Below are 18,591 nucleotides of genomic sequence, written 5' to 3' on the forward strand. Positions count from 1 at the left end.
AGCCCAGGGCCACTTCCCTCTGGACTGGCGGGTCTAGATGCTGGTTTCTGTACCTGCCTCTGTGGCTGGGAACTCTGATTGGCCAGTTCTGGGTGGTCCTCCCAAGCCTAGAGTCCCACCAGAACCACACAGATTGACAATGTGGCTGGGCAGAGTCACTACCATACTGGTAGTATTTCTGTGTCCTCAGAAGGCAGAGGCAGGAGGACCAGGAGTTCAAAGGCCAGCCTCAGTTTTATAGGGAGATCAAAGCTAGCCTGGGCTACATGAGACTTTGTCTCAACAAAACAAAATCAGAGAAAATCAATAAGGAAGAAGAGACAACCAGGCAAGCACATGACACTTTTCTATTCCCTAAGCCGCTTGCCATGGCTCTAACCTGCAGCTGATAATGCTGAGCCACTCGCACGTGTCAGGCTTCTGACTCCAAATGCATAGGAAGCAGAACCTCACTGTGCTGGCCTGGGTCACAACACTCCTGGGGCTCCCTTTGATGTAGTGGGGAGTGGTCAGTGATACCCGGCCCAGTCCCCTTCTGTTCCCCTAGCCCCGGGTGGCCCTGAACTAGGGCTGCAGCTGTGGCTGACCTTTGAGCTCTATCTATATATCTATATTTTTTGTTTTGGTTTTTTGAGACAAGGTCTCTCTGTGTAGCCCTGGCTGTCCTGGACTAACTGTATAGACCAGGCTGGTCTTGAACTCACAGCGATCTGCCTGCCTCTGCCTCCCAAGTGGGATTAAAGGTGTGCGCCACCACGCCAGGCTCCTTTGAGCTCTCTTAATCCTCCTGCCTGTAGCTGTCCATTGCTCCGACTACAGGCATGGACCACCACACCCTGCTGTGTGTGCTGAAGACTGAGCCTTGTGCACCCTAGGCAAGCACTCTGCCAACTGAACAAAGACCAAAGAGTTGTCAGCTGTTGTGGTTTGAGGGCAGGGTCTCACGTGCCTCAGAGATGAACTGAATCCACCTGCTCTCACCTCTGGAGTGCTGAGATTACAGGCCTATGTAACCCCCCACTCCACGCCCCCCCCTTCCTGCTCTCCTCCCTCCCTGTTTAAGAGCTGCTGGGTAGTCAAACCAGGGACTGTAGTGTGTCAGCACTCTCCCCACTGAGCTGCACACCCCGGACTCTGACTCCTCATCTTCTAAGATTTTGCCTGCATGTACACCTGCTGGCCAGAAGAGGGCACCAGATCTCATTACAGCCGGTGGTGAGCCACCATGTGACTGCTAGGAATTGAACTGAGGACCTTTGGAAAAGTAGCCAGTGCCCTTAACCTCTGAGCCGTCTCTCTAGGCCCCCACCCCAGGACCCTTCTTAACAGTCTGAAACCACTGTATCCCCAGCTATGAGCTCAGAGTTGTCATCTGGAATACAGACGACGTGGTCCTGGATGACGTGAATCCACTCACTGGAGAGATGTCAAGTGACATCTATGTGAAAAGGTAGGTCTGCAGGCCGGGCTGGCCAAATGGCTGCCCTAAGGAAAACTGCAGTTGGGGACCCTGTGTCCAGGCCCTGTGTGTGGAGAGCTGAGTGAAGAGCTGAGTTCTGGGTTGGCCCAAGCCCTGAGGCCCACCTTGGCCTGGGCTGTTGTATTCCCTCACCCAGCTGGGTAAAGGGGCTGGAGCAGGACAGACAGGAGACGGATGTCCACTTCAACTCCCTGACCGGAGAGGGCAACTTCAACTGGCGCTTCGTGTTCCGCTTTGACTACCTGCCCACGGAGCGGGAGGTGAGCGTCCGTCGCAAGCCCGGACCCTTCGCCCTGGAGGAGGCCGAGTTCCGGCAGCCAGCTGTGCTGGTCCTGCAGGTCTGGGACTACGACCGAGTCTCTGCTAACGACTTCCTTGGTACTTAGCTTTTACTAACCTCGAGCCCACGCTTGATTTGTCCTCATTTTCCCCGCCTCCACCTTTTCATCTTTGTCCCTTGTTCCTACTCGGACCCAACCTAGAGTCCCATGATTTCAGATCCCAAGCTTGAAATACCTACTGCTTTCCAACCAATCAGTGTCCAGCGAGCTTGATGTCGTAACCCCCTTCCCACCCGAGGCTCTGCCTCAGTGCTCCCACGGACCCTCCCGCAGTCACTCTGGCCTCCCACTGTGGCCTTTGACCCTTGCTTGGCAATCTGATCCTGGACCCCTGGTTGGGAACTGACATGCTGGTCTCTAGACTGTGGCTTAGGAAGTCTATAGCTGTGGCCTGACCACCTTTCGGGTCTTTGCGGCCCTGGGTGCTGCCTCTTCAGTCCCTCACCCTAACCTCCTGAGTTCTGCTTCACAGGATCCCTGGAGTTGCAGCTACCAGACATGGTGAGGGGGGCCCGGGACCCTGAGCACTGTTCTGTTCGGCTAGCCCTTGATGGGGCAGGACCGAGGTGCAACCTGTTCCGCTGCCGTCGACTGCGGGGCTGGTGGCCGATGGTGAAGGTTCGGGAAGCCGAAGATGTAGAGCGGGAGGCTAGAGAGGCTCAGGCTGGCCAGAAACGGAAGAGGAAGAGGAGGAAGGGACGGCTGGAAGACCTGGAGTTCACAGACTCAGGTGGCAACGTCTACATCCTCACGGTGCGTAGTGTAACAACCAGGGCCTGGCTCAGGGCTGCCCTCTGTGTCTACTGACTGCCCCACCGTCTCCTTCTAGGGGAAGGTTGAGGCGGAATTTGAACTGCTGACTGTGGAGGAGGCTGAGAAGCGGCCGGTTGGGAAGGGGCGGAAGGAGCCGGAGCCTCTGGAGAAGCCCAAGTGAGTGGCCTGAGCTCAGGGCGGTGGGAGCCTCTGGAGAAGCCCAAGTGAGTGGCCTGAGCTCAGGGCGGTGGGGGATGGCAAGGCCTTCCTGGTCACTGTGACTACCCTTCCCCAACAGCCGCCCCAAAACCTCCTTCAACTGGTTTGTGAACCCCCTGAAGACCTTTGTCTTCTTCATCTGGCGCCGGTACTGGCGCATCCTGGTGCTGCTGCTGCTGCTGGCCCTCATCACCATCTTCCTCCTCCTCGTCTTCTACACCATCCCTGGACAGATCAGTGAGGTTATCTTCAGCCCCATCCACAAGCACTAGTTGAGGAGACCAGGGACACACTTCGGGGTGCCAACCTTTCAAACCTGCTTCCTTCCAATGTGGGCTGAAGGGTTCAGTACTTGGGTTCAATAAACTTCACCACAGGCCAGGGGCGGCGGGTTCCGTGCGGCACAGGGCCCGTTTCTGTAGGCGGGGCAGGGCAGATGCTCTCAGGGAGCATCGAGCGCTGGGGACTTGCTAGGATGCGCAGGGATGGAAGACTGCCCACATGCAAGCCCAGGAAAGAACAAGCTCTAGGTCAGAGTGGACGGTGTCTCTGCTCCCCCGCCACCCCAGCAGCCTGTTTTCTAGCCCCTCTCTTCCAATCTGCTCACGGCTCTGCCTTCCAGGACATCTAAGCACTTGGTTTCAGTTTACCCACCCTGAAAGTAAGGATGTCTGCCAATGAGGAGGAAATTGCAGCCAAATTGGCTTAAGCCAAAAGAGAATGTATTCGTTTGGTTGGCTGGATTCAGGTAGTTTAGTTACAGGGTGTAAATTATGTCACTGGCTTTTGCAGCCTCCTAGCTTAGCTGCCCCAAGAGGGCAGTCATTGTAGGCGGGTTCTCCCCTGGAACTGGAGGACTACTGGGTCTCCCTGTCTCCCTCCTCCAGCGGGGCCGGGCTTGTCTTGGGAGCCTGTGGCTGTTGGCTAGGACAGTCAGATCATGACCTTCCTCCCAAACCACAGAAGCCAAGGATAGGTGGGTTCCCAGAAGGACCCCAGGTGGCCAAAAGGGTCATCACCCCCAACTCCTGGGGATACTGGTCACAACTCTCTGGGGGTCAGATCACCTGGACTCCTGGCACCCTCCAGACATTTTGCTGTGGTCATTTCACTTTGCTTCCCTGCCATGGTGTAACGACCTGATGAACACTGTTGGCTGCTGTCCTGGCTCCCTGGGCTGTGGGGGGGTGAGGTCTCTGGGCCATGGTTTTCTACACACACATAAGGGCTCTAATGAGAAGTGCTGCTTAGGTCCTGAGCCGGGTCTTGTGCTGGCTGTGCTCCTTGATTTCTCTATGTGGAGACACCGTAGAGTTTGCGGGTGAGCAGAAGCACACGAATGAGCACAGGCTGTGAGAAGCAGCCTGCTTTGGCTGCCATCACTGTACAAGTGACACAGGCTCCAGGCCGGACTAGAGACATCAACTCCACAAGCTGTGGTGGCTCCAAGACATTTACCCTAGAAAGTTCTACCTGGTCACAGAAGAGGGAGTAAAGCGAGAAGCAGGCTGCCAGTCTGGTGTAAGGCCATATAAACAGGGTGCACCTGTGGGACTCCCAAAGAGCCAGCGGTGGCCTGTCCGTCACAGTGGACCTCAGTATGCGGCTAAGAGCAGGGGCTGCTCCCACGGCACGTCTCAGCCAGATTGCAGGAATGACACGGAGAGCATCGTTACTATCACAATTCACATTTATCACTCAGGGCTGGGGCTGGCTGTGAAGCGGAGAGGAGGATGGGGCAGAAAGGGGGCTGGGGCTAGAATCACAGGGGAAGAAGGAAAGGCAGGACGACGGGGAAGGAAGGGAACTATGTCGTCTTCCCTAGATCAATTTTCTTCTGGATGGCTCGAGCGGAGTGGTAGATAAGTGAGTCGATGAGTCCGGCCACTGGGAGAGAGACTGTGACTAGCACTGGCCCATGTGGCCCTGCCTTGCCACCTAACTAGCCAGGCTGGCGTTTCCTTGGCCCTGAAGGTGTCCTCTTCCCAGCCAAAGCACAGGGCACTCAGCAGTGCGCCCCTGCCAGGTGTGCAGAACCCTCAAATGCGCCCAGAGCTCCTTACCTGTAAACATGCCTCCAATGATGGCGCACACGCCTGTCAGGAAGTGCGTGAAGGACCTGCGGAGGCAGCAGGAGGGCTCAGCAGTGCCCTGTGCTCACAGGCCCAGAGCCTGGGCTACCCCACTGCACAGCTCAGCAGTGCCCTGTGCTCACAGGCCCAGAGCCTGGGCTACCCCACTGCACAGCTCACCTGTGTTTCTCCGTCAGCTTCACCATCATTGGTGAGAGCTCGTAGAGCACGAAGACCCCCGGCAGGCCCTGGTCACCCAGCAGCCCGTTGACAACCTTCTCGTGCCTGGTCACGGAGAACTGGTTTGTCCTTAGCACCTGTGGTAGGAAGGGAGTGAGAGGCAGAGTAGGGCTCATAACCTGGTTTGCTGCTGTGCCGAGCCCTGCCCCTGTGAGGCTGTGGCTACACGAAGGGACAGGATGTGAAGGGACAGGATGTGAAGGGACAGGATGAGGATCCACCTTGGTAACTGGTGCTGTAAGGCCTGGGGGCTGCCCCGAGCCCTGACCATGCTGGGGATGCCCAGGGGTGAGAAGACGCAAGTGGCAGCACCCTAAGGCTGGGACTCACTTCCTTGTGATCCCGCTCTACAGAACAGAGCTGACCAGGGGGGCTTGGCCTGCTAACCCCGGCCAATGACAGACGGTGGGGGTCAGTAAGCACCCGAGGTCGTCTGAGGCAGTGTGAGAAGCAGGAAGACTGAGTGGTGTCACACCTGCGCCTGCAGTGGGCAAATCGTTACCTTTTGGGCCTCAGTTTTGCATCCATCTTACGGGAGCAAGATTCCCCAGGCTGAAGAACTCCACAAAGGATTTGGCAACAAGCTGGAGTTTGTCACCTGTGCTCCCTCGACTCACCTCCCCATCTACTTTCATGTACACTGTGGGTACCACCTTCACAAAGTACTGGAACATCATGGAGGCTGGGAGGAGAAGAAAGCACAGGGCATGGGTGCCAGACAGGGCTTAGGTGGTACAAGGGGCCACCTCCCAGGATGGTACCTTGGGGTGCAGTGACATTGGTGTGGTCCAGGGGGTTCACAATGCCTGGGTAGTCCTCCCCAAATGACAGGTGCTTGATGTAATGGGTCATGTTGATCTGCAAGGGACATCAGTGCCTGAAGTTGTCAATGCCCTACCTGCCCCCCTCCCCCGACTGTCTAGAATAGCAGAGAGGGGTGCCTGAGCCTGCCAGTGCCTACCCCCCTCCGGCTGTCTAGCAGAGAGGGGTGCCTGAGCCTGCCAGTGCCTACCCCCCTCCGGCTGTCTAGCAGAGAGGGGTGCCTGAGCCTGCCAGTGCCTACCCCCCTCCGGCTGTCTAGCAGAGAAGGGTGCCTGAGCCTGCCAGTGCCTACCCCCCTCCGGCTGTCTAGCAGAGAGGGGTGCCTGAGCCTGCCAGTGCCTACCCCCCTCCGGCTGTCTAGCAGAGAGGGGTGCCTGAGCCTGCCAGTGCCTACCCCCCTCCGGCTGTCTAGCAGAGAGGGGTGCCTGAGCTGCCAGGCAGAAGGGAAAGGCAGGGATGGAGTCCTGGATGGGCGAGGCTATTGCGTTAATGGAAGGACTCCCTGTAGTGATCACTTAGCAATTCCTTTCTCAGTCCACACGTCTTAGGGCTCCAGGGTTGAAGTTACAACTTCAAACAGCCAAGGAATGCGTGCAAGATCCTGGTCCTGCCCCGACACCTCAGGGATAAAGGCCTAAGCCAGGCCCCCAATTTCTTGAGAGATACTTAGAAATGCCAATCTGACTGTCCCAGGTCTGGTTAAGTTGAGCAAACAACTACTCTGAAAGGAAAGAGTAGAATCCTTAGCGTGGCCTCCGAGTTGCACGTGTTCTGGTCCTGCCAACTTGGTTAGCCCTGGCCAGCTACATCTGCCCTGGGCTTCCTAGAAATGTCACATTCTCTCCTGGCTTGGCTCTGGAGCTCCCTCTCTTGAGGCTGCACCACACAACCCCGTCTCTGCCCTCAGTCTGGAGCACGTGAGGCGGCCAGTGTCCAGCCACCCACCCTCCATGGGTCCACCGTGGTACGTACATTGTCAAGGCCAAAGGTCTGCAGGTCATGAACTAGGAGAGAAGAAGAAAGCGTCACTAGGCGCGCAGGAGCAGGGGCCTGGCTTCTTCTCAGGCTGCCTTCCTCCCTGCGGGCACGGCGCACCTGGCTTTCCTTGGACCCCAGTCCCCCTCACCTTGGTACCTCTGGCCCTGCTTAACTGACAGCTGGCCAGGGGCTGCCTTGGCCCTGGGGGAGAATTCACACCCTCACACTTTCTTCCTTGACAGAGGGCGCTCCAGGCACTGACTCCAAGCCAGGTTTTTCTCTCAGGAAACAAACCTACTAACTAGAGTTAATGGCAAATCACTAACTGGATCAGCGTTACTCCTGGGCTTCTGCCCTCAGAACTCCGCACAGGATCCCATGGGTTCCCGGAAACAACAACTTCATCCCATCTTCTATCCCAACTGCCCTGCTGTGAGGAGCCCCACCTCAGAGACACACACCAGACCCAGCCCATCCTCCCCCATTCCAGGAGGGCTTGGCCCCCCGGGGCGGGGCCACTTACTCTCCACAGCATGTACTGCAGCATGGGGAGGAAGGAGAGAGGAGGAAGACAGGTTCAGAGCTTCACAGTGAGACTGATGGAGTAAGACCCACGGGAGGAGGGACGGCTGATAGTCCTGCTTCAGCACAAGGGTCTAGCCCCAGCTAAAAATCTTTTCAGTGACCAAAGAGGCACAGAAGAGGACTTAAGCACAAAAATGGTGGCCTAAGAACCAAAGACCTACAGCCTCACAACCCAGGCCGAGCGCTTGGCTGCACTGTTCTCTTCAGAGGACTGTCCTAAGGACCCAGAGGATCCAAGAGGGGCACTACCTGGTCAGCCTTACAAGATACCAAACCACCCCATACCATTCACCCTGCAATCAACAAGGACGTTAAAAAGTACTTGGAGGAGCTGGGTGTGGTGGCGCACGGCTTTAATCCCAGCACTCAGGAGGCAGAGGCAGGTGGATGGCTGTGAGTTTGAGGCCAGCCTGGTCTACAAAGTGAGTCCAGGACAGCTAAGCCTACACAAAGAAACTCTGTCTCGAGAAACAAACAGACAAACAAACAACCAAAAACAGGTACTTTGAGAGAGCCAGGCGTGGCGGCACATGCTTTTAATCCCAGCATTTCAGGAGGCAGAGGCAGGCAGAGCTCTGTGAGTTGGAGACCAGCTTGGTCTACAAAGCAAGTCAGGATAGCCAGGGCTGCACAGAGAAACCCTGTCTGGAAAAACAAAAACAAAAAGTACTCTGAGAGACAGGCAGTGGTAGCACACACCTTTAACCCCCTCAGGAGGCAGAGACGGGTCGGATCTCTGTGAGTTGAGGTCAGCCTGGTCTACAGAGAGTTCCAGGACAGCTGTCTTGAAACCAGTACCTGTGTGCCCCCCCTCACACACAAAATTCCTCTGAGGACTCCACGGCAGATGTGTGGCCACAGGCGCTGCAGCTTTGTGTATGTGCGTCCTTGTACTCAGTCAGCTGCCCTGGGGTTCACGAGGGCAGACATGCGCAGAGGTGCAGGCATGCTGCCGGGATCCCAGCCCCACCTCCCGAGGGTCTGCAAGGCCTGGCCAACAGCTTTACACAAGGACACACTGGGACCTTCCTGTAGTCTCACAAATCCACCTCACTCAGCCTCCTCCAGAGCTCTGCGGGGTCCTCCAGGCCCCCTACCTGCTCCCCTTGCCTCCCCCAACCCCCCACTTCCCCCACCCCTGCGCAGGCACATCCGACCTGACACCTGCTCACCCAGTCACTCGGAGCAGCTCAGGCTGCTGGGTCCGGCTCACTCCCTGGGCTCCTGGTGGCCATCTCCCAGGGTGACCCTAACTCCCACCCCACCCACCCACAGGCAGCAGTGACACCTGCCTCTTCTCCTGTGTCCCCCCACAGCCTGGCTTTCTTTTCCAGGCTCCACCTCCTTTCCACCCCTCAATTCCTATTGGTCTCCTATACTATCCCCACTCAGGCCACTTCATCTAGTTCCTTACTGCCATTTTCTTTCTTTTTTGGTTTTTTGAGACAGGGTTTCTCTGTGTAGCCTTGGCTGTCCTGGACTCCCTTTGTAGACCAGGCTGGCCTCAAACTCAGAGATCCACCTGCCTCTGCCTCCCGAGTGCTGGGATTACAGGCGTGGCGCCGACACCGCTCTTCCTGCCCTTTGCAGACCACTGTCCCATCCTCTCTCAGTCCTCAGCTGACGCAGATTACAGCACCCCTACTGTGTAATCAGGAAATACCCCAGGCACCCCCAGGACTGTCCATCCTTGATGGCAGCTGAGCCTTTCAGCACCCTGTCCTCCCAATCCCTGCTCCCTCTGCCACTCCCAGGCCACCAGCTGTTGGTCATGCCCTAATCTGACATCAGCAGTGGCCACACCCCCCTCTAGTTTCAACCACAAGTATCTCATGTTCCAGGCACCAGCTTGCTCACTTGCTCCTCTTCCTTCCCTCTCTCCAGTACCCCAATCCAACTACCCTTTGCCACCACACCGAAGGCCTGTGCTCTGCTGCCTCTCCTGCTTCCTCACTCACTTCTGCTCCCACCGCAGCCGAGTCCTCACTTCCGCCGCGGCCCACCTCGGAGTGCCTCTTCACGCACTTATTGACTCCCTTGTCTGTGCAGCGTGGAGGAACATGAAAGCCCACAAACCCCTGCAGTGTTCTCACTTTTACCCGTCCCAGAAACCACAGATGCCCGCTGTTCCTCTCATAAACCTACACCCCCTCCTCCCTCTCCACCCCCTCCACCCCCTCCACCCCTCCTCAGCCTTCAGCTAATGACCCTGCTTCCTATGCCAGAGAAGCTGGAGACGGCCGACCACTTCTGCCTGGAGCCTGCTTCCCTGACTGCACCGCTGGCCCGCCCACAGGCCCAGGCACTAGACTGCCCTCTTCTCCAGGCCTGCCCTGCCAGACTGCTGCTCCCATTGCTAGCATCACTCTGCCCTTCTCACAGGGTGATGGCCAGTAGCATAGTGACACTGCTAGTGGTGACTTTGCACAGCCCTGGGCATGAGCCTTCTGATAGCCTGGCCACCAGTTCCTGGACATTCCTTCTCTCCTCTTTGGTCTTGTCCTCCACCCTCTAGCCATCAGCTCTGTTGGCATCCTCTCTACTCTGACAACCATGCACAGTTTCAACTGTGAGCACCTGTGCACTAATACACTCTTAGAACATGCTCCCACACTTCCTAGCCACAGCTGTGCTCTGTCAGGGCCACCAATGGCCACTATACTAACACCTCACACTCTGCTTTTGCTCAGTGTGCGGAAGCACCCATCCCTGGGCTCACCAGCCATCCCTAGTCGCCGCTACAGTCCTGAGACCACCGACCACACAGGACACATGGTGGTACTCAGCCCTTTGAGTTCCCGTCTGCTCCAACACATGGCCCTTGCAGCAAGAGCTCTAAATACGTGGGAGGCTCAACACCGGTGTCTCCCAGCTAGTGCTCTCCCTCAAGTCCAGGCAAACGCTTACTTGGTATCCCCAGGACCTAGGAAATGAGAATGCTACTCGTCTGAACGCGTCAGAAGCGGAGCATCTACACTCTGTACCCACACTTCCAAACAGCTACACAGCCCGGAGTTTTCCTCAGCTCTAAACGGTAGCTCCAACTGCCCCACTACTCAGGCACAGAACTCTGAAGTTGTCCTGGACTCCTTTGTCCCTCTCTGTCACACTTGTCAGCCTACCGTTAACATACCCAAATGCCACTCTGAGCCACAGTCCACCACCGTTGCCAGGGCTGGTCACTGCAGACCTCCTCACTGAGCTCTCATTTTCTTCCACACACACCATTGGTGCCGTTTACCACGAGTTTCTTTAATTTTTGGTGGTGGAGGGGTTGGAGGGGAAAGGCCTCACTGTGCAGCACAGGCTGGCCTGAAACTCAGAGATCCCCAGCTGCCCTCTGAATGTCGGAACCAGAGGTCGGCAGCACATGCTTCACCTTCTTCCTGTTTCAGGGTGAAGGCAGACCACAGCCGCGATCCTGAAAGCCCTACCTGGCTTCTCACAGAGCACAGAAGCCCGGTCCTCTGGCCCTACATAGCTCTCCTCCCTCACCTCGTAGTCAAGCTCACTCTCTGCTCACTCTCTGCACCCTTTTACTGTTCCTGGTGTCCGCCAAGCACACCAAGGCCTTTGGGATCTACATGTACTGTCTCTCGACTTACTGTGCTCCCTAGGTGCCAGCACTGACAGCTGCCTCACTGTGCTCAGGTCTCTGCACAGGTGTAACCCTACAGACTTTCCTAAGCCACCTTAACTCCACAGCAGGCACACTGGCCCTCTGCTGTCTTTATTCTGCCTTGATTCAGTTCACATTATTGTTCTGTTATTTGTTTATTTATTTAGAGACAGGGTCTCACTGTGTAGTAGTAGCTAGCCTAAAACTAACCATGTAGACCAGGCTGGTCTTATACTCAGAGATCTGTCTGTCTTTGCCGCCAAACTGTTGGAATTAAAAGTGAGCTCAGTGGTTAAAAGCACTGGCTGTTTTTCCAGAGGTCATGAGTTCAATTCCCAGCAACCACATGGTAGCTCACAACCACATATAATGTGATCTGATGCCCTCTTCTGGCCTGCAAGTGTACCTGGCCAACAAAACATACATAAATAAATATTGCCGGGTGAAGTAGCACATGCCTTTAATCCAAGCACTTGGGAGGCAGAGGCAGGCAGGTATCAGTGAGTTTGAGGCCAGCCTGGTCTACAAAGCGAGTCCAGAACAGCCAAGGCAACACAGAGAAACCCTGTCTCAAAAAACAAAAAACCAGGGCTGGAGAGATGGCTCAGAGGTTAAGAATCCTGTCTGTTCTTCCAAAGGTCCTGAGTTCAATTCCCAGCAACCACATGGTGGCTCACAACCATCTATAATGAGATCTGGCACCCTCTTCTGGTATGAATACTGTATAAATAATAAATAAATCTTAAAAAAAACAAAAAACAAATACGTTTGTTAAACAACAACAACAACAAAAACCCCAAACAAACAAAAGTTAAACCAGGCGGTGGTGGTTGCTTAATCCCTTTAATCCCAGCAACTGGGAGACAGAGGGAGGTGGATTTCTGTGAGTTCTAAACTAGTCTGGTCTATAGATCAAGTTTCAAAACAGCCAGGGGTACACAGAGAAACCCTATTTTGAAAAAACAAAAATAGGCGGATCCCAGCACTCAAGGAGACAGAGGCAGGCAGATCACCGTGAGTTTGAGGCCAGCCTGGTCTACAAAGCCAGTCCAGGACAGCCAAGATAACATAGAAAAACCCTGTCTCAAAACAACAACAGAAACCACAATAAATAAATAAATAAATAAATAAATAAATGTGACCATATCACGCTTGGCTTGGTCCACATTACTTAATAAAGGAAGACATATTATATACTTCAAATGCTGTTTGCTTCTTTTTCTTTTTCTTTTTTTAAAAAGATTTATTTATTGTGTATACAGTGCTTGCCTGCATGTATACCTGCAGGCCAGATGAGGGCACCAGATCTCATTATAGATGGCTGTGAGCCACCATGTGGTTGCTGGGAATTGAACTCAGGGCCTCTGGAAGAGCAGTGAGTGCTCTTAACCTCTAAGCCATCTCTCCAGCCAGCTTACTTCTTTCTTTCTTTCTTTTCTCTTTTTGTGGAAGGAGGTGCTGAGCCAGGGTCTCATGTAGCTGAGGCTAGTCTCAAATGCTGTATGTGAGGGTGATGCTGACTGCTCCTCCTCCTTCTGCCTTCCAAATGCTGGGATTGAGGCAGGTGGACCATGCCCAGCTGTGTGTCTGAACGTATCCAGCTGCACTCAGGTGGGTACAGGGACTCTACTGACTGCTGCAGGGTTACATGTGACTAACACACGCGCACGCGGAGAGGTGACACTAAATTTCTAGTGACGAAAGCACAAACACAGCCAAGGGCGCAGAATCTGAGTTCCAATCCCGCTTTGCTTGCCCAAAGCCTCACACACAGTCACCTGATTTGGGGCGTGGGGTCGGGTTACCAGCACTAAACAAAGCAGCACTGAAACCAGGCTCTGTGCTGTAATCCTCCCTAACTCCTGCACCACACAGGCTGGGGACTCTGGGCAAGCAAGCTACCACCTGAGAGACAGCCCTGCCCCCACACTCTTTACCACAGTGCTAATCTGCTCGCGCACTCTGGCTCAAAGTTAGGGTACATTGGCTTCCTGAGGGAGACAGCAACCTGCCAAGAGGGAATCCTAAATCCTAAATGCCCCCCCTCCCCCAGCTGATCCTGGATCACTCACCATGCACATGGGACTGTTGGAAGCTCTTTCCAGGAGCAAAGTGGAAGTTTCCAGCCACCTGTGGGGACAGTTGCTCTCATCCTCCACATGCACTGTGGAAGCCGGCCTGGCTCAGCCCAGCGGCCTCGCCTCCTTCCCTCCTGGTACCTTGTTGACCTCCAAGAAGCCGTACACGCGGCACCCTTCGTTCTTCTGCTCCTGCATCTTCTGGCTGAAGCCCTCCCGTCGGCACTGCTCGATAGTGTCCGGGTTCTTGAAGGCCCAGCCCCGACGGCGGTACGCCTCCCGCACGTCCTCACAACTGTTACAGCACCTGTAGCAGAGGGACGAAGGGATGAGAGCGAGCGAGGCCCCGCTGCCCTTGGGGGAAAAAGCCAAAGCAGTTCTGCCTGCTGCAGAAGGCAGTGACGGCCATACAATACTGTACACATAAAAACGGCTAAAATGAGCTGGGCGGTGGTGGCGCACGCCTTTAATCCCAGCCCTCGGGAGGCAGAGACAGGCGAATCGCTGTGAGTTCAAGGCCAGCCTGGTCTACAAAGTTAGTCCAGAACAGCTAAGACTACACAGAGAGACTGTCTCGAAAAACCAAAAAAAAAAACAAAAACAAAAACAAACAAAAATAACCCGGCTAAAATGGCAAACCTTAGGCTACGTGTATTATTATGATGATGATGATGATGATGATGATGATGATGGTGGTGGTGTGTGTGTTCGTTTCTGTGGATTCCAGGGCCTTGTGCCTATGTAGCACTGAATGGTAAGAACAGCCTCACTTCTTCCAATTTCTCTCCCTGTTTTTCTAAAAAGTAAATCTTCCTATACCTGCTGAGTCTCTCTTTCAGGGCTCAGGGCTGGGGAAGCCACAAAGCAGTTAGCACACTAGGAGGCCTAATAATGTAGCTTTGGTCTTGTACTTCAGGGCTTTATGGACAACATACACTTAATCTTTCTGTGACTTTTTGCAAGGCGGATGTTACTATCTAGTACACAGAGACGTGATGTGGCTAGGACTGGAAGCCTGGCAGCTGGACCCCAGAGATGGTCTGAACTGCTTCTCTAGACGGAAGGGCAGCAGCCACTTCCGCCTTACCCCTAAGTGTGCGCTGTCAGCGGGCCTGTCTGTTAACCATCATCACCTGCACCAGTCCCATCTTCCCCGGCTAATCACAGCTCCTGTGAAAACCCCGCCGCACGTCCCAGGGTTCGGCTTACTTGATGTCTTCTGACTCAGCACCGTAGCAGCTCTCACAGCGATTGGGGTCCAGGGAGTCTGGGTCGAACACTGTCACCTCGACTTTCCCAAGCTCTAAGGGAAGGACCGAGGCAGAAGCACAGCATGAAGCAGACACAGCAGCATCCACAGCCCTCATCCCACAGAAGTCCCTCAGCCACTGAGTTGAGAAGAACCAGAGCTACTATTTATACAACAGACGTGATGGTCAGGTGCTACGCCCTGTACACATACTAAGTACTAATACGAAGACAGCAGTGAGAGCTGAGTATCACACAGGTGACCTCGCAGTGGCTTCCGTCAGCCCTATAAGACTCTTAAGAAAATGGGTCTGAGCTGGAGTAGTGGTACACGCCTTTAATCCCAGCACTTGAGAGTCAGAGGCAGGAAGATCTCTGAGTTCCAGGACAGTCAGAGCTACACATATAGTGAGACCCTGTCTGGAAAGCGAGCAGTCTATACCAGATTTGTACACACATTACTTATGTATTGTATGTATTGTGTATTACTGATTATGTGCTAATGACATTACATATGGATAAACTGTCATAACTTTTCTTTTTTGAGACAAGGTTTCTCTGTGTAACAGCTCTCGCTGTCCTAGACTCGCTTTGTAGACCAGATTGGCTTTGGACTCACAGAGTTCACAGGCCTGCCTCTGCCTCCCAAGTGCTGGGATTAAAGGCACATGCCACCACCGCCCGGCAATCTAGCCTGTTTTAAACACGTCAGACTGATTACAGAGCCTACAGCTGAGGAAACGGTCTGACATGGACACTATTCCCTAACGAAATGCTGAGAGTATCTCGAGTGACTTACCGACTCCACTACTGAAAGCGGGGGAGCAAAAAGGTTGTACGGGTGTGCTTTCAAACCACCACAACGCCAAAAGACCTAGGCTGGGAACCGTCTGTACTGCAGCTGAGCCTTCAGCTCATGTGTGGGGACTACCGGTTACCACTGCTTTATAGTTGACGCTCTCAGACAGCACGACCGCTGGATCTGAGCCCAGGCAATGCTGCTGGAGAACTTACACTCTTAACCACCTCAGAGCACCTAACGCTGCAAAGGGCAATGCGCCGGGAAAGCATGCAAGCTTTCACTAAGGAAGACCCCATGGTCAAACGAGAGAGCGCTAACCAAGTACAGGGCTGTGCTCTTAACGCGGAGCCATCTCTCTGGCCCCTAGGGTATTATTCCATTTAGTGTGCCCACTCAACTCACCCCACACTCCTACTAGCCGGGGAACGCCAGGCCAGCCAGCTGACTTCTGTCTAATGTGTCACTGAGCCTGCAACAGCCCCACTTCCAGAAGGCAGTGAGTGTCTGCCCAGGTCTAGGATGGAAGGCCTGGACCCCTCCCTTGGTTACCAGCCCCTCCCTTGGTTACCATGCCGCTCAGCCTCTGAGCTCACGGGGATGCCATCCTTGTCTAGCCGTTTCTTGAACAGGTTGTGCTCGACATCCAGCTGCTGCTCCCCAGCCACGTCCATGGCATCAATGCTCAAATCTGGAAACAGAGGCAAGCTAAGGTATACTATGACTGTAGGGGCCCAGAGAGCTGAGCTTTGATGGGAAAGATGTATCTCTAGTTAGAACTAGACTAGGGGAATGCAGTTGACCTGGCATCCACTCCCTGATCTAAGGTAGGAGGTGTAAATCTCTTAAGTGTACCTGGTACACCCAGGAATCAGGTACTCACAGGCACAAGGCATGTGTGGAAAAAGAACATCGATGTTGATCTTCAGTTTGTCCCCCCGAGACTTGTCCACGTAGAGCTCAGGATGCACCTGGAGCGAGATCACCTCAGTCAGATCTGGCCCTACCCCTCTTCTCCCTTTCTCCCACCTTCAAGGGTTCTCACCCTTAGAATGCCAAGCCCCGCCCACGTTCTAGGCCACTCCCCTTACCTCGGTGGTGAGATAATACTGCAACTCGGACAGAAACAGCAGGAGCATAAGAAGGCCACTGACGATGGTCACTGCAGGGCAGGAGCGAGATTTGGAATGGCCTGTGTACCACCCCTCAGCCTCTGGCAGGCCAGGGAGAGTCCGGGAGCCCGGGCTAAACGCGAGGGCAGCTCCCTCCCCGCAACCCCTCCCGCGCCGAGACCTTACCCGTGGCGCCCCCGCAGGTCTTGACCCGGAAGTCCTCCAGAGTCTTAGGGTAGGCATCGAACTGCTTCAGCTTCCCCAGCGCCTCCATGGGGACCAGCCGGAAAGGGGACACCAGCCGGCCCGCCCCTCTAGCCTCCCGCTTCCGGCCTGGAGCCGGAGCCACGCCCTCACGATCTTGCGCAGGCGTAGTAGTGGGTACGCGGGCTCCACCCCTCACCTTCCTCCGCAAAGGTTGACTGACCTGAGGACATTGTCACGCCCCCTGGCGCGGATTGGGCGGCGCCCCTAGGGGGGCGGGCCGGGATCAGAGAGGGCGGTGCTTGAGTGCGGAGTGACAGCACCTGTGGTAAGCACTTCTACTCCCAACGTGCCTCACCTGGAGGTGCAGCAGCATTAACCAGAATTCATTCTAAGTGCAAGTAATTGGTTCCCGCTGCCCTCATTAGAACGTCCAAAGGCGGCTCCGAGGTGTTTCCAATACAGTTAAGGCATGAGAATCTCTGCCAGGGAGGTGGGTATTAACTGGCAATTCGATTCCCAGAACCCCATATCGTACAAGAAGAGAACCGATTCTTGCAAAATGTCCTCTGACCTGCACACGAATGCCGTGGCATACCCATGGCGACACACACACACACACACACACACACACACACACACACACACACACACTTAATTTAAAAAGAAGTGAGTGTTAAATTCCATTTCTTTTTTCCCAAACTGATCAATAGTGGAAGTATTTCTGGACCTCAAAGTACCCTGGGGTTCTTTTTATTTATTTATTTATTTATTTTTGGTTTTTCGAGACAGGGTTTCTCTGTGTGGCCTTGGCTGTCCTGGACTCGCATTGTAGACCAGGCTGGCCTCGAACTCACAGCGATCCGCCTGCCTCTGCCTCCCGAGTGCTGGGATTAAAGGCGTGAGCCACCACACTCGGCCTTTTTTTTTTTTTTTTTTTGGTTTTTCTAGACAGGGTTTCTCTGTGTAGTCATGGCTGTCCTAGACTCACTTTGTAGACCAGGCTGGCCTCAAACGCACAGCGATCTGCCTGCCTCTGCCTCCCGAGTGCTGGGATTAAAGGCGTGCATTACCATGCCTGTTGGGAGACCAGGTTTCTAAAACAAAATAAACAAAAAACTGAGGCCAGTCATGGTAATACTTGTAACCCTGACACTTAGGGAGTAGAGGCAGGATGATCAGGATTTTAAGGCAGTTCAAGGCTAGCCTGGGCTATGAGAACCCATCTCAAAACAAACAAAAGTTGGGCCTGGAGAAATGGATCAGAGGTTAAGAGCACCGAGTTCAATTCCCAGCAACCACACGGTGATCTGATGCCCTCTTCTGGCCTGCAGGTGTACATGCAGATAAAGCACTCATATGTACTAAATAAAAAAATCTTTAAACAAACAAAAGTCATACCAGGTGGAGCAATCTCAGAGGCAAAACCCTGGAGTCAAACTAAATGTCCATATATAGGGATCAGTTCTGTAAAAGTAAATTGTCAGTCCTCACTCCAGAAAAAATGAAATACAAAATTATTTGACCTGAGACTGATCCTTAGAACCTGTGTTTTAAAAAGATGGGTGCAGGGGCTTGAGAGATGATTCAGTAGTTAAGAGCATGGCTGCTCTTTCAGAGGACCCAGGAATCAATGCCCTTATGGTGGGTCCCCCAACCATCAGTAACTCCAGTTCCAAGGAATCTGCCATCCTCTTCTGGCCTTTATGGGTACTGCATAGACATATAGACAACACAACCATACACATAAACTTTTGTGGGAAGAGCTCTGTATTGGGGCCTAGCAGCTGATCCACAGACACAGCAACAGAATGGCCCTCCCTGGCTGTCCAGCAGCTTCCTGAAGATGGATGTGCGCAAGCTGCAGACCGTGGCTCAGGACAAATCTTCGCTTCAAGTGGCAGAATCAAACTCAGGTCATTAGCTCGTGTGGAAGGGCTTTTTCCACTGAGCCATCTCACTGAGCTGTGTAACTGCCTTTAAATGGTTGTTTCTGGAAACAGTGGAGCTCTGGCTGGTCTGAAACTCCATATGTAGACAA

At 54.1% G+C, this 18,591-nt stretch overlaps 2 protein-coding genes across 3 annotated transcripts in view; one reads left to right on the forward strand and one right to left on the reverse strand.

Annotated features, from left to right (window-relative positions):
* Positions 1–3,235, forward strand: part of LOC311594149 (fer-1-like protein 4) — a 39,989-nt gene extending 36,754 nt beyond the window's left edge. Inside the window, exons 41-45 of the mRNA XM_084775631.1 lie at positions 1,352–1,450; positions 1,617–1,858; positions 2,294–2,574; positions 2,651–2,751; positions 2,873–3,235. Coding sequence (XP_084631757.1) covers positions 1,352–1,450; positions 1,617–1,858; positions 2,294–2,574; positions 2,651–2,751; positions 2,873–3,065 — 916 coding nt within the window. The 3' untranslated portion in view covers positions 3,066–3,235. The remainder of the gene's footprint in view (positions 1–1,351; positions 1,451–1,616; positions 1,859–2,293; positions 2,575–2,650; positions 2,752–2,872) is intronic.
* Positions 3,236–4,465: 1,230 nt separating this feature from the next.
* On the reverse strand, positions 4,466–16,692 carry ERGIC3 (ERGIC and golgi 3). 2 transcript variants are annotated; one of them, XM_084775706.1, is made up of 14 exons: positions 16,533–16,692; positions 16,326–16,396; positions 16,118–16,205; positions 15,806–15,925; positions 14,397–14,490; positions 13,329–13,494; positions 13,182–13,239; positions 7,429–7,443; positions 6,900–6,931; positions 5,867–5,963; positions 5,723–5,787; positions 5,046–5,182; positions 4,857–4,912; positions 4,466–4,680 (listed from the first exon to the last, which is right to left on the reverse strand). In XM_084775706.1, exons 1-14 carry the CDS (start codon positions 16,618–16,620, stop codon positions 4,601–4,603), a joined length of 1,167 nt encoding a protein of 388 aa, XP_084631832.1. In that variant the 5' UTR covers positions 16,621–16,692; the 3' UTR covers positions 4,466–4,600. The 2 variants fall into 2 exon arrangements, with proteins under 2 accessions (XP_084631832.1, XP_084631833.1); XM_084775707.1 differs by lacking the exon at positions 7,429–7,443.
* Positions 16,693–18,591: the final 1,899 nt, after the last annotated feature.

Source organism: Acomys minous, assembly GCF_964271855.1.
Source record: "Acomys minous genome assembly, chromosome: 3".
NCBI lineage: Eukaryota > Metazoa > Chordata > Mammalia > Rodentia > Muridae > Acomys > Acomys minous.

Excerpts from the sequence above, each read along its gene's own strand:
- ERGIC3 (XM_084775706.1), bottom strand. The coding sequence starts at position 16,620 with ATGGAGGCGCTGGGGAAGCTGAAGCAGTTCGATGCCTACCCTAAGACT. Across the intron at positions 13,495-14,396 it reads GCTGAGTCAGAAGACATCAA|GTGCTGTAACAGTTGTGAGG; the intron begins GTAAGCCGAACC and ends CCTCTGCTACAG. Across the intron at positions 4,913-5,045 it reads AAGCTGACGGAGAAACACAG|GTCCTTCACGCACTTCCTGA; the intron begins GTGAGCTGTGCA and ends CTGCCTCCGCAG.